The 23,309-nt window shown below is 34.6% G+C and overlaps 6 protein-coding genes across 8 annotated transcripts; 4 read left to right on the forward strand and 2 right to left on the reverse strand.

Moving 5' to 3' along the window:
- Window positions 1-607: 607 nt before the first annotated feature.
- LOC107433930 (nuclear transcription factor Y subunit B-3) lies at window positions 608-2,013 on the forward strand. Its single transcript, XM_016045332.4, has one exon. The coding sequence runs from the start codon at window positions 1,080-1,082 to the stop codon at window positions 1,680-1,682; it is 603 nt and encodes a 200-aa protein (XP_015900818.1). The 5' UTR covers window positions 608-1,079; the 3' UTR covers window positions 1,683-2,013.
- Window positions 2,014-2,252: 239 nt separating this feature from the next.
- LOC107433910 (glycine-rich cell wall structural protein 1.8) lies at window positions 2,253-7,252 on the reverse strand. Of its 3 annotated transcripts, none has more exons than XM_016045322.4 (2): window positions 4,513-7,252; window positions 2,253-2,818 (listed from the first exon to the last, which is right to left on the reverse strand). In XM_016045322.4, exon 1 carries the CDS (start codon window positions 6,904-6,906, stop codon window positions 4,726-4,728), a length of 2,181 nt encoding a protein of 726 aa, XP_015900808.2. In that variant the 5' UTR covers window positions 6,907-7,252; the 3' UTR covers window positions 2,253-2,818; window positions 4,513-4,725. The 3 variants fall into 3 exon arrangements, with proteins under 3 accessions (XP_015900808.2, XP_015900802.2, XP_015900797.2); XM_016045316.4 differs by having other exon boundaries at window positions 2,253-2,821; XM_016045311.4 differs by having other exon boundaries at window positions 2,253-2,849.
- A 2,288-nt stretch (window positions 7,253-9,540) lies between these two features.
- LOC107433856 (early nodulin-like protein 1) lies at window positions 9,541-10,641 on the forward strand. The gene has a single exon (XM_016045230.4). The coding sequence runs from the start codon at window positions 9,686-9,688 to the stop codon at window positions 10,394-10,396; it is 711 nt and encodes a 236-aa protein (XP_015900716.3). The 5' UTR covers window positions 9,541-9,685; the 3' UTR covers window positions 10,397-10,641.
- A 1,275-nt stretch (window positions 10,642-11,916) lies between these two features.
- On the forward strand, window positions 11,917-12,782 carry LOC107433803 (protein TIC 20-v, chloroplastic). The gene has a single exon (XM_016045166.4). It carries the CDS (start codon window positions 12,008-12,010, stop codon window positions 12,653-12,655), a length of 648 nt encoding a protein of 215 aa, XP_015900652.2. The 5' UTR covers window positions 11,917-12,007; the 3' UTR covers window positions 12,656-12,782.
- Window positions 12,783-19,077: 6,295 nt separating this feature from the next.
- Window positions 19,078-20,683, forward strand: LOC107433734 (fasciclin-like arabinogalactan protein 1). Its single transcript, XM_016045076.4, has one exon. It carries the CDS (start codon window positions 19,217-19,219, stop codon window positions 20,468-20,470), a length of 1,254 nt encoding a protein of 417 aa, XP_015900562.1. The 5' UTR covers window positions 19,078-19,216; the 3' UTR covers window positions 20,471-20,683.
- A 1,457-nt stretch (window positions 20,684-22,140) lies between these two features.
- LOC107433699 (protein TRACHEARY ELEMENT DIFFERENTIATION-RELATED 7A) lies at window positions 22,141-22,956 on the reverse strand. The gene is made up of 2 exons (XM_060814337.1): window positions 22,570-22,956; window positions 22,141-22,161 (listed from the first exon to the last, which is right to left on the reverse strand). Exons 1-2 carry the CDS (start codon window positions 22,954-22,956, stop codon window positions 22,141-22,143), a joined length of 408 nt encoding a protein of 135 aa, XP_060670320.1.
- Between the last annotated feature and the right edge of the window lie 353 nt (window positions 22,957-23,309).

Below are 23,309 nucleotides of genomic sequence, written 5' to 3' on the forward strand. Positions count from 1 at the left end.
CTTATGAACAGGATTTTGTCCTTACAAAATCTCATTGGGACACAAACAAAAAATTGAGCAACATATGACAAGCTTTGAATGACAATTCTAGGTTAAATAAATATCTCCAACTTATCTTGCATTCTAATCTGAAGTTGGAACTCCATCTATGCAAAATAAAATATAAAATAAAAAAATTATCTTTACCCCAAAAAAAAAAACTAAAAAAAAAATTGTGGTTAGCATAGTTTATATAATATTTTAATTGGCTAAATTACTCCAACTTTATTAACGTATTTTTAATCATATTATTTAATTTTAGCTATAAACTATCAAGAATGAGATTATATGAGAAGTGGGTCAACTCTCAATAGGTTTACTACAATTAACCAAGTCTTATTCACAATTTAGAATAACTTCATAAACAAATATTAGGTCGAAATGTTTTTTAGTATGAATAATAGCTAAATCACTACTTATTATCTCATTTTATATATTTTAGCAAATATATATATATATATATATTATCTCATTTTATAAAATAAAAAAATTGAAAATTTTTTGATTCTTTATCAATGTCCATGTCAGATCGATCACGTGCCAGATGCCAAAACGACGGTCCAGATCACCCACCACTCAATCAATCGAACGGTTCCAATATCCACCGCGTAAACTCACACTTATCGACAAACAACGGTCTTCATTGATCCACGTGTCCTCAAGATATACGTTATTAACACAATGATCCAACGGACCCAAACTCACTCTGTTCTCAAAAGTCTCATTCCCTCTCGCGCTCTCGCTCTCTCTCTCTCTCTCTCTTTGGCGCCGGAAATTGAAACCGCCTCCGCCCGACGAATCTCCGATCAAATTCGCCGACCTCAATTCCCACTCAGTACCAATCGAATTTCACAGTCTTCGATTTCTTGGTTTTCGTAATTTCTCTGCAAAATTGAAAAACCCCGCAGCCTTCCTTTGTTCTCAGCAAGCTCCAAAACACTGAATTCCATGTTCATCCACTAGATTATAAAATTTGTTATTATTTTTTTGAAACTTTAATTTCAAAAAAAGGAATCGAAAAGCTCGAGAAATTTTCAACAATGGCGGACTCAGACAACGAGTCGGGAGGGGGGCAGAACGCCGGGACGAACAACAGCGAGCTGTCACCTCGAGAACAGGACCGGTTCTTGCCGATAGCGAACGTAAGCCGGATCATGAAGAAAGCGTTGCCGGCGAACGCGAAGATCTCAAAGGACGCCAAAGAAACGGTGCAAGAGTGCGTATCGGAATTCATCAGCTTCGTCACCGGGGAAGCATCCGACAAGTGTCAAAGAGAGAAGAGGAAGACCATCAACGGCGACGATCTGCTGTGGGCCATGACTACGCTAGGCTTCGAGGAGTACGTGGAGCCTCTCAAGGTCTACTTGCAGAGGTTTAGGGAGATGGAGGGTGAGAAGACCGCGCCCCTGGGGGTGGCGCGTGAGAAGGACGGCGGTAGTGGGAGCGTGGGGAATGGTGGTGGTGGGGTGGGTTATGGAGATGGAGGTGGTGGGGGTGGTGGTGGGGTATATGGGAGTGGAATGGGGATGGTGATGATGGGGCAGCACCATCAGCATCAGCATCAGGGACAGGTGTACGGTTCTGGTGGATTTCATCAGATGAGTAAGAGTGGGCCTGGGTCCAATTCAGCTAGGCCCAGGTAGTGTTTGGTCCAATCTCTCCAATTTGTATCATCCTACTTTATGGTGTTGTTACAAAACACACAAAACACATAAAAGAGTGGAGTCTGATGCTTCTTGCTTGTTATTATATTGTTCAGTAATTTGGGTAAAACGTCGTTTGTAATGTGTAGACTAATAGGAGTAGGATTCTAGGTTTCTTCAGTTGGGGATCAAAGATGAATCTACATGGTTTGTAATGTGTAGACTAATAGGACTTGGTTTCATTAGTTGAGGATCAAAGATGAATTTGTAGATTGTACCTAATAACCTCAAAAAGGGTTTATTTGCATTCAAAAAAATCCTACTTTGTTAAGTCTTATGTTGCTTTCACCTTTCTAGGGTAAACCAATTTCAAATATTTGGAAAACCCTGCTAATTGCTAGGATAACCATTTTGGCTAAAACCACAATCATAACATTCAATAACAAGGAATTCATAGCTGCCTCTAGCTATCAATTAAGCAGCCTTATTGGCAGCTCAAGAATTCACATATCATCCATGTTATCCATCCAGCAGAGTTCAAACAGGATAGAAAGTAGCAAACAATGGACATGGTTAAAATAAAACTCTATTCAATAAATATCAGTATGTACAAGGCAAAGGGTATAATATACAATTCTCAGGGTTTAAATGATTACGATTGAATGGAGGTTAGCCTTCTACATCTACATCTACAAAAAACAGATTTCAACAACAAAATGGTATGGTGGTATACAAGAAACAAAAAAGAGGGGAGATGATACAACAACTAACCAATAACAAAAAGAACATTAGCAGCAACATCCTGTGCTAAATCCTATTACATCACCATTTAAACATTTTTAAGTTCCAAACAATCTACCACATTTTCAGACTTCAGCAATTTCAAGCCATAACATCATCATCATCATCATCATCCACAACATTGACATCGGTTTCATCAAGTGCTAATTAACTAGAACATAAATGCTAAAAGAAAGCTAAAAAACTTAAAAAGCATGAGTCCACTTCTAAATCAATTAGGCAAAGCGGAATTGCCATCCTCTCTCTCCCAGGCAGATGTTAGAGGTCCTGTTCATCTCCCATGGCACCTCACAGTATTCCAGTAAGCGAACTCCTCGAGATTAAATGTCCTCCAGCTACTAAACAAGATATAGGTGAGAGTAAGATCTGAAACAGCAGGAATTGACTATTATCAACATAATGCGACAGCATCTATTTACCATAGTAATGTCAAACTTATAAAATGCAAAATTGCCTATGAGGAAAAAAATTACCAAATAAAACATTATGGTCCAATTAATCAAACATAATCACTAGAGAAAGCTACCCGCAGGCTGCTAGCTATAATTTTCGCCAACCATACATCCAAACATGATTCATTAGATATCAGTGAACCTTTGGGACAATGGACCAAGCAAGCACCCATACATTCCATATTCTCAATTTGACACTAACAATGATCTCAAGCCTTAAAGCATATTTCAATATAAGTTCTTTGGCACATAGGGAAGTTGGGTAATCCACAAACAATTTGTCCAATCACATAATCAACAGATCCATATTCAACACAAATTAGCCTAATTGCACATGAAAAAAAAAAAAATTAACAATGGCCCACATCCCCAAAGGACGGATTCATAAACAAAGTAAAACAAACTTTAATTAAAATGAATCAAAGTTCCATTAGAAGATGAAGTTCATTTCACATCCCTAATGGATATTAAGAAGTAATTGGAGAATTTTGGAACCCAGAAAAATTAAAGAATCTTTTGTTTCTTTTTTTCACTAGATTGCTTGGTACAATTACATACGTACTTAATAAGTTAGTTAAACATAGCAACATGTGCACAACCCACGCTTTGACACATCATGCAAAACAGTTTTAACAATCAAACTTCCCTTTTCCTCAGTGCCAAATTTAAGCAATCATTATTCAACAAATAAGTCAAGTGCAATGTGATTATAAGCCAAATGACTTAGCAAACATGCATGCAAGCCCAAACCACTCCAAAAGACAGATCAACAATGCTTGAAGGTACAGTAAGATTCTTAGAAAGAATTATTAGCAGTGCATTGAAACACTACTTTAAGATTCTGTTTAAAGAAATCAAAATTTGTGAAAACCATATATATTGAGGATAGAACTAAATACAATTGTCAGAAAGAGCAAGATTTATCTTTGTTTTGACAATGTAGGAGTAAGATGCAGAGTCAAAAGCATAAGAAAATAAAACAGCATCATATTAGGAATAATTGAAAACTTGGAGCTAATATATCATTGGATCACTTATTTATTATAGCATAAGGGTAAACATCAACTTAGAGACTTAAAGTTGAAGCTAGGGTAGATTATTTTACCATCAGAAATTAAACAAAGGGCATGTTAAACACACGGACTTGAAGTTTGTTTGCAATTTACAACTAACAGTAAGCACTGCCAATGCAATCACAAGGAAGTAGAAGATGTAACTTCCACATCTACATAGTAAAAAGGGTAACAAATTCAGCAGCTTATAGACAAATTTTACTAAATGGAATGGAGAATGTAAAGCAAAATAATAGCAGAAAACAAAGAAAGAAAAAAAGGCAACAAATTCAGCAGCTTATAGACAAATTTTACTAAATGGAATGGAGAATATAAAGCAAAATAATAGCAGAAAACAAAGAAAGAATAGTTATGTGTAAAAAAATAAAATAAAATAAAAAGGTGGAACAGAGCACGAGCAACAATATATGCAATATGCAATACAACACGGACATGTTAACCATATGAACTTTCTTCAATACTAGCAATGGAAAGAAAAGGGTTTACTGAATTTTAGTGACTCACTATATTTCTCAAAGGAATCACACCATGCTTCTGTGTACAAGAAGCAATCAAGAAATTGGTGAAATGATGTGAGAAGAACCACTGAATGAATCAAGGACAGCAAGAACACCACTTGAAAGAGAGTCCAAATAGCACGGCAAATCCAGCACTTGTTTAATTTATATTTCTTTTCTTTCTAAATGAAAAATATCCGAAAGTGAAAAACAGTCTCAGTTATTCAGAAGTAAGCCGCCGCCTCTTCCCATAATCAGCATCTCTTGATCTAGAACGGTGATCATTCTCTTGTGATACCCGCACCTTGCTTTGGTTCCTCGATGATCGTCCCCTTTCCCATTCATCATCATGCTCTAGTTCGCGGTCTCTATACCTATGATGATCTGTATATCTGTCCCTGTCTTCTCTGTACCTCTCACGATCCCGGTCTCGATCTCTATCACGGTCACGATCTCGAGAACGCTCTCGATCACGATCACGCTCCCTGTCCCGCTCCCGACCAACATCTCTTTCCTCACGTTGCCTTCTTTCAGACCACTCATGATCATGACCTACGTCTTTTTCTCTAGGCACATCTCTATCATATCCTGGTTCCCTATCATCCCGGTACCTCCTATCTGAAGACCCAGACCAATCCCTCTCTGAACCTCTATCTTTCTCCTTCATAGCATTAGGCCACCCACCTCCTCTTTCATGACTAACCTCACCATATTGATGGTCAGATGCAGCTTCTTCACCATAGCTAGACTCCCCAGCTCTCCCACCACCATGCTCCTCACCACCCCATCCACCCATATTAGGATCTGACCACATTCCCATATTAGGCCCATCAACACCGGATGTTGGCATCATCCCCATTCCATTTATAGGCATCCCTCTTCCGAAAAACGCTGGATTCACATGAGGGGCTACCCCAGGCAAACCCACACCCCCAACAGGAGGAAATGATGACAAAATTCCAGAAAACGGAGGTGTAGGAGCACCAGGAAAGCCACCATAACTGCCCATTCTACCCATGGGTGCACCGAATGCTGGATCAAAACCCTGACCCATCATTGATTGGGGGTGCATCAATGGAGGGGTTGCACCAATGCCCTGCCCAAACCCATTTCCACCATTTCCCATTATACCTCTGCCACCCATGCCACCACCCCTGTTCCTCATTGGACCAACCGGGCCTCTATTTCCCATCCCCTGAGCATTACCTCTTCCCCAATTGCCTCTTCCATAAGGTCTATTGTTATCCCCACCTTGATAATTTCCACCTGTAGAAATGTTACTCCCACCGGTTTTACCCCCAGCTTCAGGGCCCCTCCTAGTCTGAGAAACCGCAGATTGGGATGTCTGTTGATTTCTATTCACTTGAGCCTCCCCCATCCTCTTAACACTATATGGTGATGCATACGCAACAACACAAGGCCGCCCATTAAACACATGACCATTCATTCCCTCCTTGCAGGCTGTGGCAGCACCAGGGTCATAAAACTCCACCTGGCAATATCCTTTTGACTTCCCACTGGCCTTCTCATCGAAAAACTTAACCTCCTTCACTGGCCCATACTTACATAGCTCTGCCTCCAGCTCAGCATCTGTAGTCCACCAATGCAAATCACCCACAAACAATATAGTTCCACCACCTCCTCCTCCTCCTCCACCGGCAGCCCCACCAGCACCGCCACCAACAGTATTTCCACCACCAAGCCCATTCAAATTTCCAACAGCACCACCTTGCCTCACCAACCCCTCGTTCCCCACATTCGCAACAGTCCCCCCAACAACACCACCATGTGGCTGCTGCTGCTGCTGTTGATGTTGCTGTTGGCCTATGCCTTGAACCCCCACATTAGTATTCCCAGTTTGCTCCTCAAAATCATTAATCTTACTCGATGCCTGTCCTAATTCAACCCTAATCCCACCTCCCCCACCAATCGACAGCCCTGATCCAACACTCCCCTTCCCACCCATCTCATTCGATCTAAACCCTACGTTTTGATTATAACCCTCTATCACCCTTCCAGAAACCCTAGCTGCCCCACCATCACCTCCAACCACACCACCATTACCACTACCACCACCGCCGCCGCCGCCGCCGCCAATACCTTCACCGTTCCCGCTACCTCCACCAACACCCGGTATCGAAACACTGGGTTCCGGCGGTACAACAGGAGGGTCAATCTTCTTCTCTTCCACGACCTCGTTTCGAAACCCTAAGTCGTCGTTCTTCCTAAGGGACTGTAAAAAACCCTCGCCGACATTGACGTCGTTGTATAGGTCCTCGTAATCGTCGTCTTCTTCTTCTCCCAGAAAACCTTCATCGGCAACGGCGGAGATCGCCTCGTTGCGATGGAACTGATCCATCTGTTCCATACCCTCACCAAACCCTTCCTCACCTTCATCCATCGTTTTTATTTTTTTTCCCCCCCTCTTTTTCTTTTGGTATTTTCAATTAAAACAAGCTAGGGTTTTCAATTTTTCTTATTTTTCTTTTTTCCCTCTTTCTAATGTCTTTTTGGAGTAGAAAGTGTTTTTCAGAAATCAAAATGGAAACATTTTATGAAAACAAAAACTGTAAAATTATTATTAAAAAAAAAAAAAAGTGATGGGTTCGAGATCTTACCTGATATAAAAATCAATGCTTTTTTGTTTGAAAGAGATAGATAAGATGGATAGATATGGCGAAACCCTAATCTGGAAGTTGTGTGAGAGAGGTGCATTTGTTTCTTGTTTTCTCTCTCCTGTTTAATCTACTAATTTTTTAAGTGGTCTGCTCGTTTCTAACTTGCGCCGCTATGCGTATTGAGCACATCTAACTCTTTCGCTCCAATTTTTTTTTTTTTTAAATTCTAATTTTATTTATTTATTTATTATTACTCTTTCCTATTATGTTAACAAGATAATAATATAAGTATATGGTGTTTAGATCACTATTTAGTATATTTATATTTGGACTTTGGTCCTATTCTAAACTTTACATTTTGATTTTTAAAAATAACTTTAATTTAACTTTTAGCAATTTTTAAGTTTTCAATACATTTGATACAGCATGTAGCATCTTATGTGATTGTTTAATACTTTAAGTTTGTTGTTATTTTCATGTTACATTAAGGCACTGCATATTGAAAAATTACTAAAAAATAAATTAAAAACAATTTTAAATTCCAAGATGTAACAAAATTTGAAGTTAAGGACTAAAGCATCATTAAAAAAACAAAAGGAAAGAAAGAAAAAAATATTAAAGTACAAATGTATAAATAGTACGGACTAACAGGACTAATAACTTCTTCTTCTTCTTCTTCTTTTTTTTTTTTTTTTTTTTTTTTTTTGGGTTGTAGCTTAATTAGCTCACTTTGTTTTTCGCGGGATTTGTGATGAATTTTATAATATTTTTCTTTTTTCTTTTTGGATGAAGGTTTAGAATATCTTTCTTATTCATATGGTGTTGAGTTAATTTAGCCTTTCAAATTTTATTGTGATAAATTATTGTCCCCATTTTTTTAATTCCATCATAATTTGTGATGTACTAGAGCCACTAAGTCTTTATATTTGTTTGGTCTAAAGTAAATTATTATGGAAGAAAAAATAAAAAATGCATCATAGTCTGATGTAGATGTTTTAATTCTGTAATGGTTAAAATTATTTTTTATTTCCTTAATGAAATCTAAATGTCAAGCACATTTTTTTAGATATTAAAAAAAAAAAAAAAAACAAACAAAGAATAACCGTGTAGTCTTATCGTAAAAGATCCATAACCAATGTGCATTTCAAACTTGAAATTATTATTTACTCTTCCTTCAGTCAAGTCAGACAAGTGATGATTGAGATAGATCATGGATGGATAAATACATAATTTCAAAATTATTTCTAAATAATAAATGATTTATAAAAAGAAAAAAAAAACACGTAATTTTCAAGTTTGAATATTGCTTAAGCAAACATTGAAGAAACTAGGATTGTCCTGAATATTTCCATTTGCATAAGTATACTGTTTGGTTTTTTAAACCAATGAGGTGGAACGAAGGTTGAGTTCATGTTGTTTCAAATTTTTTTTTTTTTTAATTTCATGTGTATTTATATAGTCAATCAAATCATGACAAATGTTTAACTCTTTGATTCACATTTATGATTGAATTTACATCTAAAAAGTTTTGTTGTTTATTATTATAGATGACAATCGATTTATATGAAAAAATTTAAATAATATATTTAATTATATCATTTTTATTTTAAAATTAAATTATTTAAATTGTTATTGTATATATAAAAATTTTTATTTAAATTGTTATATAATACATAGATTTTATAGATAATCATTCGTCAAATGATAATAAATAGTAATTTTTATTTTTAAAACTTTAGATTTTGGAATTGGTATTAACAGAAATGAATGTGATTATTTTAAATCTAACTTAATTATATTGAGCTAGTATAACAATAATAATTAAATTAAACCATTTCATATATGTAATTTCATGCCATAGAAATTTTAAATACAGTCCCCTATTCTAAGCCATCCTTAGCATTTATGTAAACAGAAATGCTTTAAAAAATTCAGATAATTCATGATCCATCATCAAATATATGTATATATATATATATTATGTCGGATATTGCATCCTAATTTTTTTTTTTTTATAACCACCCTGAACTTAAACATCAAACATTGATTAATTAATTAATTTTACGAAGGATAAGAAAAAGAATTTAAGTTGGAAAAAAGAAGACCCGAATGTAAGATCCAGCATCAAATCAGAATTCATAGTATAAACCCACCGTCAAACATTCGACTCGTGATTTTTCAAAAAAAAAAAAAAAAAAAAACATTCGACTCGTGAGCACCGGATTATTGTCACCAGTAACTACGCTAAACAACAAACTGACGGGTCCATCCAGTCATGTCGTGCCAAGTAACGGCTAATCCACCCACAATAGCCGGTCACTCCGTACCCTACCCTCCCAACGGTCACAAATCGCTTCGCCGATTTAAAAATAAAATAAAATAAAATAAAAAATGGCAACGTTTTGTCTTCCTTAAGCCCCTGAAACACCTATATATTCCTAAATCTCTCAGAAACCTATTTCATTATCAAATTTCTATCTAAAACACAACAACTTCAACGTTGTTCTTCATTGAAGAGTTTCCTATCAACAATTCCAATCCAAAGTTTCTATCTTTGCAAAGATGCATAAGATTCTTGTACTTTCTATCTTTGTTCTCTGTGTGTCACATTCTTATTATGTGGTACAATCATACAATGCACCATCTCCTTCCCCAACCCCAGCCACTAAACCACCGCCGTCTCCGTCCCATTCTCCGGCCACTTCTCCGACGTCTTCTCCGGCGAGTCCTACGGCATCCCCTTCAAAGTCTCCGACTGTTTCGCCGCCTACGGCTACTCCGCCGGCAGTTTCACCACCGGTGTCGACCCCTCCTGCGACTTCACCTTCAGTTTCGCCGGCAAAATCTCCGGAGAGTCCTTTGCCGGCGCCTGTTTCACCGGCGGTCAGCCCGTCCGCTAATGGGTCTTCACCAGTTTCGTCGCCGGCGAATCCTCCCCCGGCGGTTGCAACTCCGGCTTCGTCTCCTGTGAGTACTCCGGCTTCGTCTCCGGTGTATACTCCGGCATCAAGTCCAGTCACTGCTCCTCCAGCGGAGGCTCCGGAGATTGCTGCGACACCCGAGGCACCGGCTAATATTCCATCGAGCTCAGCCACTCCGGCTGAGTCTCCGGCAATATTTCCGTCGACCAAGAGCTCGCCAAGCGCTGCTCCGGCGAATCTGTCGCCGGAGACGGCGCAGGGACCTGCTGGTGATGATTCGGGTTCCAAGTCCAAGTACGAGGTTGGGATCATCTTGAGTGGGTTGTCTATTTGGGCCGCTTTGGCTTTTTAATTTTATTTTATGTTAATTCTTCCTTGTATAATTTTCATTCTATGTCTAACGTTGTTATTAGTAGAATATTCGTTTATTAGTAGTGATTTTTCTTTTAATTTTTGTTAAATAATAAATATCTGTTTATTATTTGTGAATTTTGAACTTCATATTGAATTGCATACCAAGAAGGGCTTTGAATGTTAGAATCCACTACCCTATTATGTTGTTGTTTGAGTTTATGATAATTCCTTAATTAGATAGAATGATCATTTTATAATTTTTTTTGTTGCAACAAATAAAATGATGTAATTAGATTTTTCTGGATGGAGTGTGAACGATGTGTGTGGCTAAGATTGATTTTATAACATGTTATAAATTGAACCATATGAATTAAATCTAACTATATATTAGAATATTGTGTTGGACAACAGTTGAAATATTATATTATGTTACGATTTTAATGCTTTAATAAAGAGAAGTATGAACTACATTATAGAAAAGAACAAAGTAAACAATGATGATTAAAGAATAAAACAAGAAATGATAGGTTCAGACGACATTTATTCCCAACAAAATTTATACATCTTTTGAGGGATTTTGTTTTGAGGTGGGGCATAATCCAACTTTTGAGTTTGATGAACCCATTAATTAATTTCCCTTATTATTATTTTTTTATTTAAAAAAAAAAAAACAGCTGTAAATCTAATAATGGTTTGTGAAAGTGGGTCTATGGGGATGCTCCGAATACTGTATTCTTCTTTATGTTTTTGAAATTAAACAATAGCAATGAACAATAGAGCTAGCACTCGTATTACAATATGTTCAAGTTAAACAAGATTAGGGAAAAAAAAAAAAATGACTTGTCTTATTTCCATTGATTTTAAGATTAGGACTGTTAGGTCTCTGTTGGTGAAAAAAATATGAAAAACGAAGCAACAGAAATGTGTGGAGTTCAAAGGCTATACATGGAAAGTAATTAAGCTATACTAAAGCATATAATAAATTACTTCTCTGATTTGCATTATCTATATTTTTTTTTCCATTTGCATTATTGAATGTAATTTTTTTTTCTTTTTTTGGTGGTAATAATTATTGAATGTAAATTGAATTGCATTATCAAAAAAGAATGTAAATTGATTTGGCATGTAAAATATAAAAATAAAAGTAGGCAAAATTCATGAACTATAAATAAAGTGAAATGTCGAAAAAGGCCATGCATTGAGTTAGGTGGTGGGAAGGAAATTCATGGATGTCCTCAGTAACGTGATAAACCATTACTAAAGCATAAAAATGTTTTTTTTTTTTTTTTTTGTTTGTTTGAATATTAAGCACACCAATAAACTTCGGTCAAATTAAGCTAATTGACAAGTTCCAATCCAGATAAAACCCAGTACAAAACCAGAGGAAAGTGACACTCGATTTTTAACTTTGACAATACAAGAAACGACATGTTGTTGTCTGAAGTGAAACGACTTGGCGTTTAGAAATATACATACAATAAAATAATATATGTTGTATGTTAGATATTATCAGATATTTCTTCTGGCTCTTTTTGTTTTGAGCTTTTTCCTAGTCGCCGAAAAACCGAACCACATTTCTCTGGGGTGAAAAAAAAAAGAAAAAAGAAAAATGGCAATCTCCAACCTTCTCTCCCCTATATCCCCTCTGGGCCTCTCAAACAAACACCTTCAAGCACCCTTTCTATTTTCAGCCAGGTACCAATCTTTTCTGGGTATCAACACTCTAGCAAAGGAATCAAGAACCCCAGTCACACAGAGAAGAAATTTCATTCCACGGTCCAAGGGAAGCAACTCAGCTGATGCCCCAGATCGATTAATCTCAGCAGTCTGTTACTTTTACCCTTTCTTTGATGGTATACAATATGGTAAGTATGTTATAACCCAGTTCACTCCAATTCAAACTCTCATACAGCCTTTGGTACCTGCTATAAAGGTGTTCAAGAGCTTCCCTTTTAATGGGTTTTTGGTGTTTTTAACCCTGTACTTTGTTGTTGTTAGAAATCCCAATTTTAGTAAATATGTAAGGTTCAATACAATGCAAGCTATTGTTCTTGATGTGCTTTTGATTTTTCCTGACCTTCTGGAGAGAACCTTCAATCCAAGAGACGGGTTGGGGTTGGATTTGATGATGAGCTTGGATAGCACTGTGTTTTTGTTCCTCCTTGTGTGTTTGATTTATGGGTCCTCTTCTTGCTTACTCGGCCAGGTTCCCAGGTTGCCAATTGTTGCTGAAGCTGCTGATAGGCAAGTTCTTTGATCCATATATTTGGTTTCTTTTCTGCTGTTTTTTTTGGTAGCCAAATGTAATTTGTTAAGAAGGGAACTTTAATACAAAGTTGACATTTTCCAGTTATTTATCGAAATGGGAAGGGGTTTTATGTGAAGTATGCTGTTTTTATTTTTGTTATTTACGTCTCAAATAGAAATTGAAAATTATCGCCTGGCTATATGCAGTCTTGCCTTAGAATCGTCCACTTCTTTTGCTTTGTTTTTATACTTTCTATTTTGGCTAGTGTTGCTGGTTTATTTTGACAAGGAACCAACAAAAAAGAGGAAAAGAAAAATTAAAACGAGCTACAAAGTATAACGAAGGTTGCACAAGTAGGTTTGTCTATCTTCTGGTACTCAAAAATGAGTATTATGGAAGAAAAGTATTATAGAAATCTATTGCACTTTGCATATGGATGTTGAAGAGTTTCATGTAGTAGAAACATTGTTTTTGAGCAGAGTTCGGAGATCTGAGATGTTCATTAAGTCCCTGATCTTGTTGTTTCTGTTTTGATGAAAAGTTCAATCTTATTACTTTGGAAAAATGCTATGTTTCTCTCCCATTCTAAGTTTTTTCTTTGTATGAAATGCGAATAAATAAATCAACATCTGCAGGACATTTCTTTTTCAAATGCCCAAAGGAAACACCAAGTTACAGAAATGAGCATGATAAAAAGTGATAGACAAATTACATTAACTGGTCCAAGAATATTTACTTCTTTGAAAGTCAAGTTGATCAACATTTTATAGTTGTCTCGTCTTATGTAAATATGAATGACTTGAATAACTCAGCTTTAAAGGGATTTTCGACACATTGTTATGGGGCTCGCTAGATGAAGGTTGCCACTAAATTTTCACATGTACCCTAATCACCGAAAACTTGGGCTCAAGGCCCAAAGGTGCACTTTTTCCCTTCTTCTTCTTCTTCTTTTTTTTTTTTTTTTTTTTTTCCTCTCAATACCTCTGATATAGACCCACAAATAGTTTATACTCTAGAGATTAATGTCAATTTACATCAAACTTTCTTCTAAATTTACCAAAGTAAATTCATTTAAAGATTTGGAAAAAAAAAAAAAATCCCAAAGTTCACTATACATGATAAGGATATTTCCTAATCAAATTATCGATAGAATATCTTAATGGGTAGTTCATGATCAATTTTAGGCCCAAATGCAATCACCAAATTCAAACACCTATAGCAAATATTCTTGATCTTGGGATATATGCAAGTTATTCTTCAAACTAAATATGCATAGACTTTTTTATTTTTATTTTTATTGAAATCGACTAATTTGGTGAGGTCATGATCTCACTTTTTCGGTGGTGTTTAAAATATATGTGATAAATATATAGGTAGGCGGACCTACCATATGCATGGTACAAAAAAGAACATGCACAATACCTATGTTTGGACCGTGGCGGTGGGTCCATTTCACACTTACAGCGTCAAATTGAATTTTATAGCATAAAATAATGTGACACTGTAAAGATGTATAGCTATTACATAATTAATTAATGACGATAATGTAAAGCTTGAGTAAAGCTCACAGCCCATATCAATAATTTCCACACAATAATACAGCCGAAAAACTTGAAATGAATTGCCCTTAAACGATGAATTATATAAAATAATAATATATAATAGTGATAAAATTTTGTGCATAGAAGTCCAAATAGATGTACAATCAAAACCCAAGTCACCATATAAAAAAGTTTACCTAAACTTTGATTTTCATGGTTAAATATATAGCTAGCCAGCTAGCTAGCATTACTTCTCAATGCTGCTTAACAGGCACAATAACGTACTTGAATTTTGTTTGGCTTATTTATTTTTTTATTTATTTAGGGATTTGACAAAATGAGTAAAAACGTGATTAGTTTATTCATATTTATGAACCTTCTGGTTTACAAGGAACGACAAAGATAGTCATAGAGGATAAATTACTGGTTTACCATTTTGGCTGTAAGTTCATCTAATTCTATTACATCAATATATTAAATATGATATGTTATTTATATTATATTTTAAAATTAATATAATTAAATTTCATATTGATAAGTTATTTGTTATCAAATTAATTATTTTATTCAATTTATTTATTAATATATTTAGTGTTCTTGTAAAAAATAATTATTTCATTTACTTTATTGTATGCAATTAAAATATATTATTTTCTTTATTTAAATCTTATTTTAAAAAATAACAAACTTAAAAATATATTTCATCCAAGAATACTTGAAGTCATTATTATGCATTTTATATTCCATCCAACGTGTATATATATATATATATATATATATTAAAAAATGTTATTATGTATTTCTCATTCCATTCAATAAATATACATAATTTCGGAGCTTAATATGATAAATTGAGAGAGATATATATATATTTTATTGTTGAAAGTGAAAGAAATATATAAATATATATATATATATATATATATATATATTTTATACTTCTCTATTTGTTGCTACTATTTTATAAGATATATATATATATATATATATACGCCCATACCAATTTTGCCACGCTTTTAAAAATAGAGCAATAGTATGTATAATATTTTTATTTTCTTAAAAGTAAATTAATAATAATAATAAATAATATTTGTATTTGTTTTTTCTTAAATTGTTAGAGAAATAAAATGAATAAGATAATTTTTGTAAGGAAATTAAATATATTTATAAATTTCATATTAAAGAAATTGATTTTTGTTTTTTGAAATATTAAAGGAATTTAATTTGTTAAAATTTCATTTGCCAAATTATAATTTAATTATATTAAATTTTAAAAATAACATATATTATGTGTTATATTTGATAAATTGATATAGGGAGATGTATTCATTGTAATATAATTAAACAAATCTACGGTTGATGTGGTAAATTCATCTTCCTGAATAATTAACCAACTTCAGATCCTTTAAATCAAACCTATCGAACCATATTAATCAACAATAACTTTAATGCATGCAATCAAACAGAACTATTAATTATAAAATTAATTTAATTGGACTTTCTAGATCATTTTCGAATATCACCACCTAATTGGATATATTAATCATTTATTGATATTGTTTTTAATTGCCCTTCGTTTCGAATCATGTATTTATTATATATGCTACTTCTGGATAGATTCTGTAATTGGTAGATAGGAAAGACAATATATATATATAATAACAAAGATTATAAAAATTGAATTAGAATTCACATAACTTTATGCGATTAATAATAATTATACCTGTGATGCAATGAAAGATAATTTTATTTATTTAAATGCACAAGGGCGAAATCGAATAGTATATGGTGGCTGATATCTATTTACGACCATATGCATGTTAAAAATAAAAAATAAAAGAAAATATATATTTGTCATTAATCATAAATACCAAAATCTCTAGAATTAAATTGAAAAGCCACGGTACTTTCTCACATTAATTTCTTTCAAATAACCAATCGCTTTTATGTACGTGTGTTTCTTTCTTTTCTTTTGGGTATGAACATATTTTCTGTGGTCGTTGTCGGTTTTTTGTCGTTTTTAAACAATATGATAAACATTCAAACATATATATATTTTGGTATATTTCTTTAATATCTCTAACATTATTAGAAAATAATATGCTATTGATTTACCCGAAGTCAAATTATTATCCTATTCTAATTATATCAATTCCTTTTGGTAGGAATTTGAGTGTTGAGACGGTTTTGGAATTTTTTTTTTGTTTTTTTTTTGGAAGATATAAGTTGTGACTGTTTGCATACATGCATATCTTTTTCTTTTGTTTTGAAGCATGTATGATAATGTATATCTGTGAAGTTATAAACTATGCATATATATATACACATTCGAATATTATCAGTTTTTTTTTTTTTTAATCAACATTCCATTGCGAGGTCAATATAACTTTTTTTTTTTTTTTTTTTTGGGGGAAAGAATAATATAAGTTGGATTTAAATACAGTATTACTTCTCAATTGTTGAGTTTAACATTTATCATGGAATCTAATATTAGGTATAAGCTTAATATAAATCCAGCATTTTAGTTAGGTTAGCATTCCTATAATAAATATTTAAAATATCCATTTTAAAATTCCATAAATGTGACATAAACCAATTTATGATTTAACTTACTAATCATATTTTTTTAGGTTATAAAAATACATAACTAAGCTTTGAAAAATAATCGTGCTTTACAACTAAGCTTTAAAAACTATTGTCGGTGGAAGATCTTGCGGACGTAAAATGGTCGTTCTATGCCGTCCACGTGTTGGTTCTTGTACGGCTGTTGTCAGGCTGGCAACGCTTGGAGTATGTTGCAATTTGGCCCCGCAGATTCAACCACGATCATTCGTACCGTTTTCTACCACCATGCCCTCATTCTTCACGAAAACTACAAATTTGCCCTCCTTTTATTTTTTTTATTTTTATTTTTTTAACTTTCTTTAGACTTCATGCCGCCTGGAACACAGTCATTCACATCCAACGGTCAATATGTTCCCATGATATATTAGAGCAACATTGGATAATAACTAAAAAATAAATTATTCAGAAACAAAATCCCCTTTGAGCAATCTTTTGGGTAAAGAAATAATTTTCATGGTTTTCGTTTATAAAATTAAACTAAACATTTTAGTACGTGATGAAAGGAGCTTATAATTTTTTTTTTTTTTTGGCACACGTGAAAATAAAGATATATTTTCGATAAACATGAATGCTAAAATGATATTTTCATTTTTTTTTCCAGATAAAAGCAAGAACAGAAAACACGATCATAGAGAAGACATTTTTGAGCTATCAACTTTCAGTGAAAAACAGAAAAAAAAAAAAAAAAAAGAAAAAGCCGAGGTCAACTGTATAGACGGTCATTGATTGGGAGACCACCATGGAACTTTGTGCGACAACAGGCAGCAGATAATAATTCCATATTAATATTTGCTGAGGTGGGTCCCGAAGATGTATTGAGGACCCACGGTAAGCCAGCTTTCCAACGTGCGATGAGCTAAGATGATTCTATACTTGTGCAACGGTGCATAAGGGCGTACCATTATTATAAAAGAAATTAAAAAAAAAAAATGAAAAAAGAAAAAGTTTTAAAAAATTTAACAGTTCCTTGATTTCTGATGAAAGTGCGGATGCCGATGCCAAAACCTCACGTGATTTCTTCTTTATTTTATTTTATTTTATTTATTTATTTTTGAAGTTGTTAACAATCTCATACTCCACGCCCTTTCTTGCCGCTTCAACTAACCGTTGCCTTCTTTCTAGAACCAAAAAGTACCATTATAAATACTATTTGCCTATTTGGTTCCACCTTCTTTTATTATTTTGGGATAAAAAAATATATTTCATATTTCATTCCTCTAAAAACGAACTCTTTTATTTATATTTAATCAAGTATTAATATTATTATTTTTAAATAATTTATTTAAATTTTAATCTATTTAAAATTTTTCTATTTTCATGATTCAAATTCATATTTTTATAAATACAAATAAAAATATTCAGATTAATTCTTTTCGTCAAATATTAGTATTACTTTACTCTCTTTAAAATTGACTTAAATTCACTTTGATTTCTTTATTAAAAAAAAATTGTAACTCCCAAACGGTTTTAAAATATTTTCATATATTTCCCTTATTCTTACAAATCATGCTAGTTAAGTTTAGAATTCTAATATTGGTTAACAATTATTAGTTTATATTATAAATTTTAATTTAAATATTTAATTTTATTATTATTTTTATTTTAAAATTTTAAAATAAATTTTTTAATGATAACCATTTGATATGTAAATTCTACCGATGATCATTCATATGAATAATAAATCAAATATTTCTTAAGTTTAAGATCAAAATTTCTATTATTTGTACGGCACATGAACTATTTCCTAATTAGTTCTATTTAAACATTCCCTTAAAAGGAATTAGTTTACAATTGTAAATATGTATACAAATGTCAAAGTAGTTAAGAGTTTTGATTTTTCTCCTAGAACTAATTTTTGTAGTTAATAATAGACTATAAAATAAATTCGAATTTATATACCCGCCATTGCATGAACATAATAATTGGTAAAAGTAGGCAAGGATTATTACATCGAAAAGGGTGACAAAAAAAAGCTTAAATAAACCTCTCATTAAAAAAATAAAAAAAATTAAAACCCCTCAATTTTTAATCTTGTATCATCTCCTTAATCATCATGTCTTTCACTTGTCCATATGTATCCCTTCGCTCTTCGCTAATAAAATCCTTCCATTTTCCGACAATTCAATAAAAACCTTAACTTTAAAAAAAATCAAAAGCACAACACAACATCAAAGCACACAAAATTAGGGCCCACAAAATTGCAATTTGGCTTCCTCTGTAATTTTCTCCAAATCCAACCCCTTTTTAATGATTCCCAGCTCACTTCCCTATACTGTCCTCCACTTACTTCTTCTTCATCAGTCACTCACACACTCACTTCAGGCCAAAAAAGCAAAAAGAAAGAAAACTCACCCGAGACCTCAATCTCTCTCTCTCTCTCTCTCTCTCTACCCTAAACGGGAAAATGGAGCTCCGCCCGGCTATCTCCGCCGGGACCATGGTCATTTCCATGGTTTTTCTGCTTATTTCCACAACCCACGCGCACAACATCACGCGCATCCTGGCCAAGCACCCAGAGTTCTCCACCTTCAACCACTACTTAACCCTCACCCACTTGGCCCCGGAGATCAACCAGAAGACCACCATAACCGTCTGCGCGGTCGACAATGCTGCCATGAACGACATCCTCGCGAAGCACCCTTCCATCAACACCATCAAGAACATGCTCTCCGTACACGTCCTCTTGGACTACTTCGGCGCCAAAAAAATCCACCAGATCAGGGACGGATCTGCATTAGCCGCCACTATGTTCCAAGCCACCGGCTCGGCTCCTGGATCGGCCGGCTTCGTCAACATTACCGACTTAAAAGGCGGCAAGGTCGGTTTCGCAGCCAAGGACAACGACGGTACGTTCCCGTCGCATTTCGTCAAGTCCGTCGAGGAGATTCCGTACAATATCTCGGTGATCCAGATCAGCGGCATTCTTCCGTCGGAAGCTGCCGAGGCTCCGACACCGGGTCCATCTGCGCTCAACCTCACCGGAATATTGTCGGCTCACGGTTGCAAAGTTTTCGCCGATACTCTGCTCGCGTCGTCGGACGCAGAAAAGACGTTTCAGGACAGTCTCGACGGCGGATTGACGGTTTTCTGCCCCTTGGACGATGCGATGAAGGCGTTCTTGCCGAAATACAAGAATCTGACAGCCGCCGGGAAAGTCGCTCTGTTGGAATATCACGGCGTTCCGGTTTACCAGTCGATGTCTATGTTGAAGTCGAATAATGGGCTCATGAACACTTTGGCTACTGACGGAGCTCGTAAGTTCGACTTCACAGTTCAAAACGACGGCGAAGAGGTCACTTTGAAGACCACGATCGTCACGGCGAAAATCACGGGGACTTTGTTCGATGAGCAACCTGTGGGGATCTACACTATTAACAAGGTTTTGATGCCCAAAGAGCTGTTTAAGGCTGAGGCTCCGACGCCGGCGCCGGCTCCGGCTCCTGAGGAGGCGGCGGATTCGCCGAAGCCGTCGAAGAAGAAGTCGAAGAAAGCTCCGTCTCCGGATACCGAGGATTCGGATTCCCCGGCTGAGTCGCCTGATGATGATCCGGCTGATCAGACGGCTGATGATGATAATGGAGCTGTTAGATTTGACGGTGGGAGATTTGGGCTTTTGGCTTTTGGTCTTAGTGTGTTGCTAGGATTTTCACTGCTGTAATTTTTTTTTTTTTTTAGTAGGAAATAATGATGGAAAAATTGGAGTGAAAAAAAATATTAAATTTGTTTTATGTGTGGTTTATATTTTGTATTCTTGGTTTGGGTGGTTGAGAGAATTTGTGAGGCTTTGAATTTTGTTGTCGGTGGAAATTTATTTTTTTTTAGTATTTGTTGTAGATTTATTTATATATACACACCCTATAATTTTCTTGCATTGTTTATTATTATTATTATTATCTTTTTTAAAGCTCTGGTTGTTTACTTTGTTACCAAAAATGTATGAGATCTAAGACGCAAGATTAGCATCTGTAAAATGCCATGAATTACCAATACATTAATTAATTCCAAAAAAATTTAGGAGTTAAAATAATAGATAGTCGATGAAGTTAACTGATAGTCGTTTATATGGAAAATGAACTAGTTTAAATTAAGCGATTATAATATTTGAAGAGAACTTTTTAGTGTTAAAAGTAAAAAACAATTATAACCGAAATGATAATTGGCTTCTTTTCTGCTATATGTACTTTTCATTTCTTAAATGAAATTTTTTTAAAATATTCTAAAACATATATAATTTACAAGTTATTACATAATTAGTTAAACGGCTAGCTATTTGACATGACTAGGAGTGTTCTAGAATACGATGAAGCATTTTTTTTTTTTTTTCCTCCCCCTCTTTTTTCAGGCATGTATGAAATTTTCAATCTTCAAATTTGTAAATATTTTAATATTTACCAAAAAATTAAAAAAAAAAATTGTAAACGTTTTAAATCGATATTGCATTTTGCAAATTTAAGATTGGGATTTATAACAACCAAGTATCGTCTTGGAAGAACTTTTTTGTAACTAATTACAAAACTTATGATGCTCTTCATAAATAATGATCGAGTAGAGGATAAACTTGTGAGACTTCCATAGAGACTTACTAACTACATCCCATTGTTTATATTTACTCATACTGAAAAATATAATTGATATACATTATGGAATCCGTTAACCTATGCACTATAATTTTTGGGATAAACTGTGATAACTTCTTCTAACCTCATATGTGATATTTACGCTTTTATCTGTTGCTACTTTCACATAAAAGCATACAACAAGCCTTTTATCTTAAATTTGGACAACTATGAAGGCAAGCGGATTATAATTGATCTTTAGCTCGTCCAAAATGAAGCAAAGCATATATTTATTCCATTCCAATGATAATATGATTTCAATTGTTTACATTGAATGTGCCTTGATGGATTTCAGCCGCATCTCTCTCATTTTATCAAGTCAACCACATCCCCTTAAAAAAGTTCACATGACTCATGATCACAACAATAAAAAAAAAGTATTACACCAATTCCAATGCTTCATTTAGGGCTTCAAGAAACTCCTATGGTTAATGCTTCTCTCAGACACTTAAAAATCACAATTTTATTTTCTTGGTAGAATCATGTTAAAATATGAACTGGCTGTGTAAAGGTCGCATTCTATTTGGACCCCTATTTTTTCTTTTTGTCTTTTTTAGCCTTTAAACATTTGAATGCCCAAAAAGGCTGAATCATCCATAGCCACCCCATCACCTACTACAAACCGATGAGTTCTGTATTCAATTCATTTCAAATAAGGGCAGGTACTTGTCATTTTATACAGACCATAAAGACAAACCAAATGGAATTTTAGTCAAGAGAAACCGTAACCACCCTACATGTAGGACAAAATACCCATAAAAGCAGTAGCAAAAAGGTTAAAACTCTTTCTGCTACTTGGCAGAGACAAAATGCCCCGTGTCTCTATATCCACCGACCTCTCTCTCTCCCTCTCTCTCTCTGTCTAAGGTCATCCAAAGTTTGAAGACAGAAGATTGATTACATTTGAAACTTCAGGATTAAAGTACAAAGAACATGAAATCCATATCCATCAATGGCAAACATTATTCACTGTTCATACGTTCAGCCCTACAACACTAGGCAGTACCTTTGGCAACTTGGGAGTTAATCAACAGACGACTTGAAACTTAACCCCCCCCCAAAAAAAAAAAAAAAAAAAAAATTGCTAAAAAGACCATAAAACACTACCTCAGAGCAGAACGACAGCGGAAAATAACAGTACCATAACCAAGACTAAGACAGACAAAGGAGATGAAGCCGATAGATTGTCATTAGGCACATATCCATCATAGGTGTTTTGAGGGGGATATTGCCCGTACTGGCAACAAGGAGTAGCAGAAGTTGGGGGACACCTGACTTGAGAACCATGCTTTGGCGGGGGTGGCGGTGCTAGCTCCAGCGGTGGAGGTGGTGGTGGAGCTTCATATGAAGGGTAACCAGGAAGTTGTGGAGATGGTGGGGGAAGAGGATGACATGGATATTCGCATATTGTGCAGTTCAAACAAAAAGGAGGTGAAGGTATCACATCATCAGAACCATCACCTCTACAACCAAGGTTGAACACAGACAACCAAACTGCTATGGCAAGCACAAGTTTTGCAGACAACATACTTTCTCTTCTTGGCTCAATATTCCAAGTTGAATAAGTAAATCAAAGAAAAACCAGCATCAAGGTGATGAAGCTGTATTCAAAGAAAGACTGTTTATCAATGATCTATATATTTTTGTGCTCTATAGCATTTAAGAACATTTAGATCCTGGTTTCAGATTTATAATCACCACTTTCTACCATGGTTTGGAAGTTTTCACATTTTTTCCCCTTTATTCTGGATTTGCTGCCGCATGGCAGACCATCTGTCATCAAAGTAGACAAGTAGCATAGAAACTAAATGCACAGCTTGCAGAATATCTTGTTTCGTTTTTCCATTTTCTATTTTTTTGTTTCTTTTGCCGTTTGTTATC

The sequence above is a fragment of the Ziziphus jujuba genome, chromosome 1 (genome assembly GCF_031755915.1).
Source record: "Ziziphus jujuba cultivar Dongzao chromosome 1, ASM3175591v1".
Taxonomy (NCBI): Eukaryota; Viridiplantae; Streptophyta; class Magnoliopsida; order Rosales; family Rhamnaceae; genus Ziziphus; species Ziziphus jujuba.

What these genes read in the sequence shown, in the direction of transcription:
- LOC107433930 (XM_016045332.4), top strand. Translation starts at nt 1,080, where the DNA reads ATGGCGGACTCAGACAACGAGTCGGGAGGGGGGCAGAACGCCGGGACG.
- LOC107433910 (XM_016045322.4), bottom strand. Translation starts at nt 6,906, where the DNA reads ATGGATGAAGGTGAGGAAGGGTTTGGTGAGGGTATGGAACAGATGGAT.
- LOC107433856 (XM_016045230.4), top strand. Translation starts at nt 9,686, where the DNA reads ATGCATAAGATTCTTGTACTTTCTATCTTTGTTCTCTGTGTGTCACAT.
- LOC107433803 (XM_016045166.4), top strand. Translation starts at nt 12,008, where the DNA reads ATGGCAATCTCCAACCTTCTCTCCCCTATATCCCCTCTGGGCCTCTCA.
- LOC107433734 (XM_016045076.4), top strand. Translation starts at nt 19,217, where the DNA reads ATGGAGCTCCGCCCGGCTATCTCCGCCGGGACCATGGTCATTTCCATG.
- LOC107433699 (XM_060814337.1), bottom strand. Translation starts at nt 22,956, where the DNA reads ATGTTGTCTGCAAAACTTGTGCTTGCCATAGCAGTTTGGTTGTCTGTG. An exon ending in CTGTCTTAGTCTTGGTTATG is followed by an intron (nt 22,162 to 22,569) that starts GTACTGTTATTT and finishes TCCTACATGTAG; the next exon opens with GGTGGTTACGGTTTCTCTTG.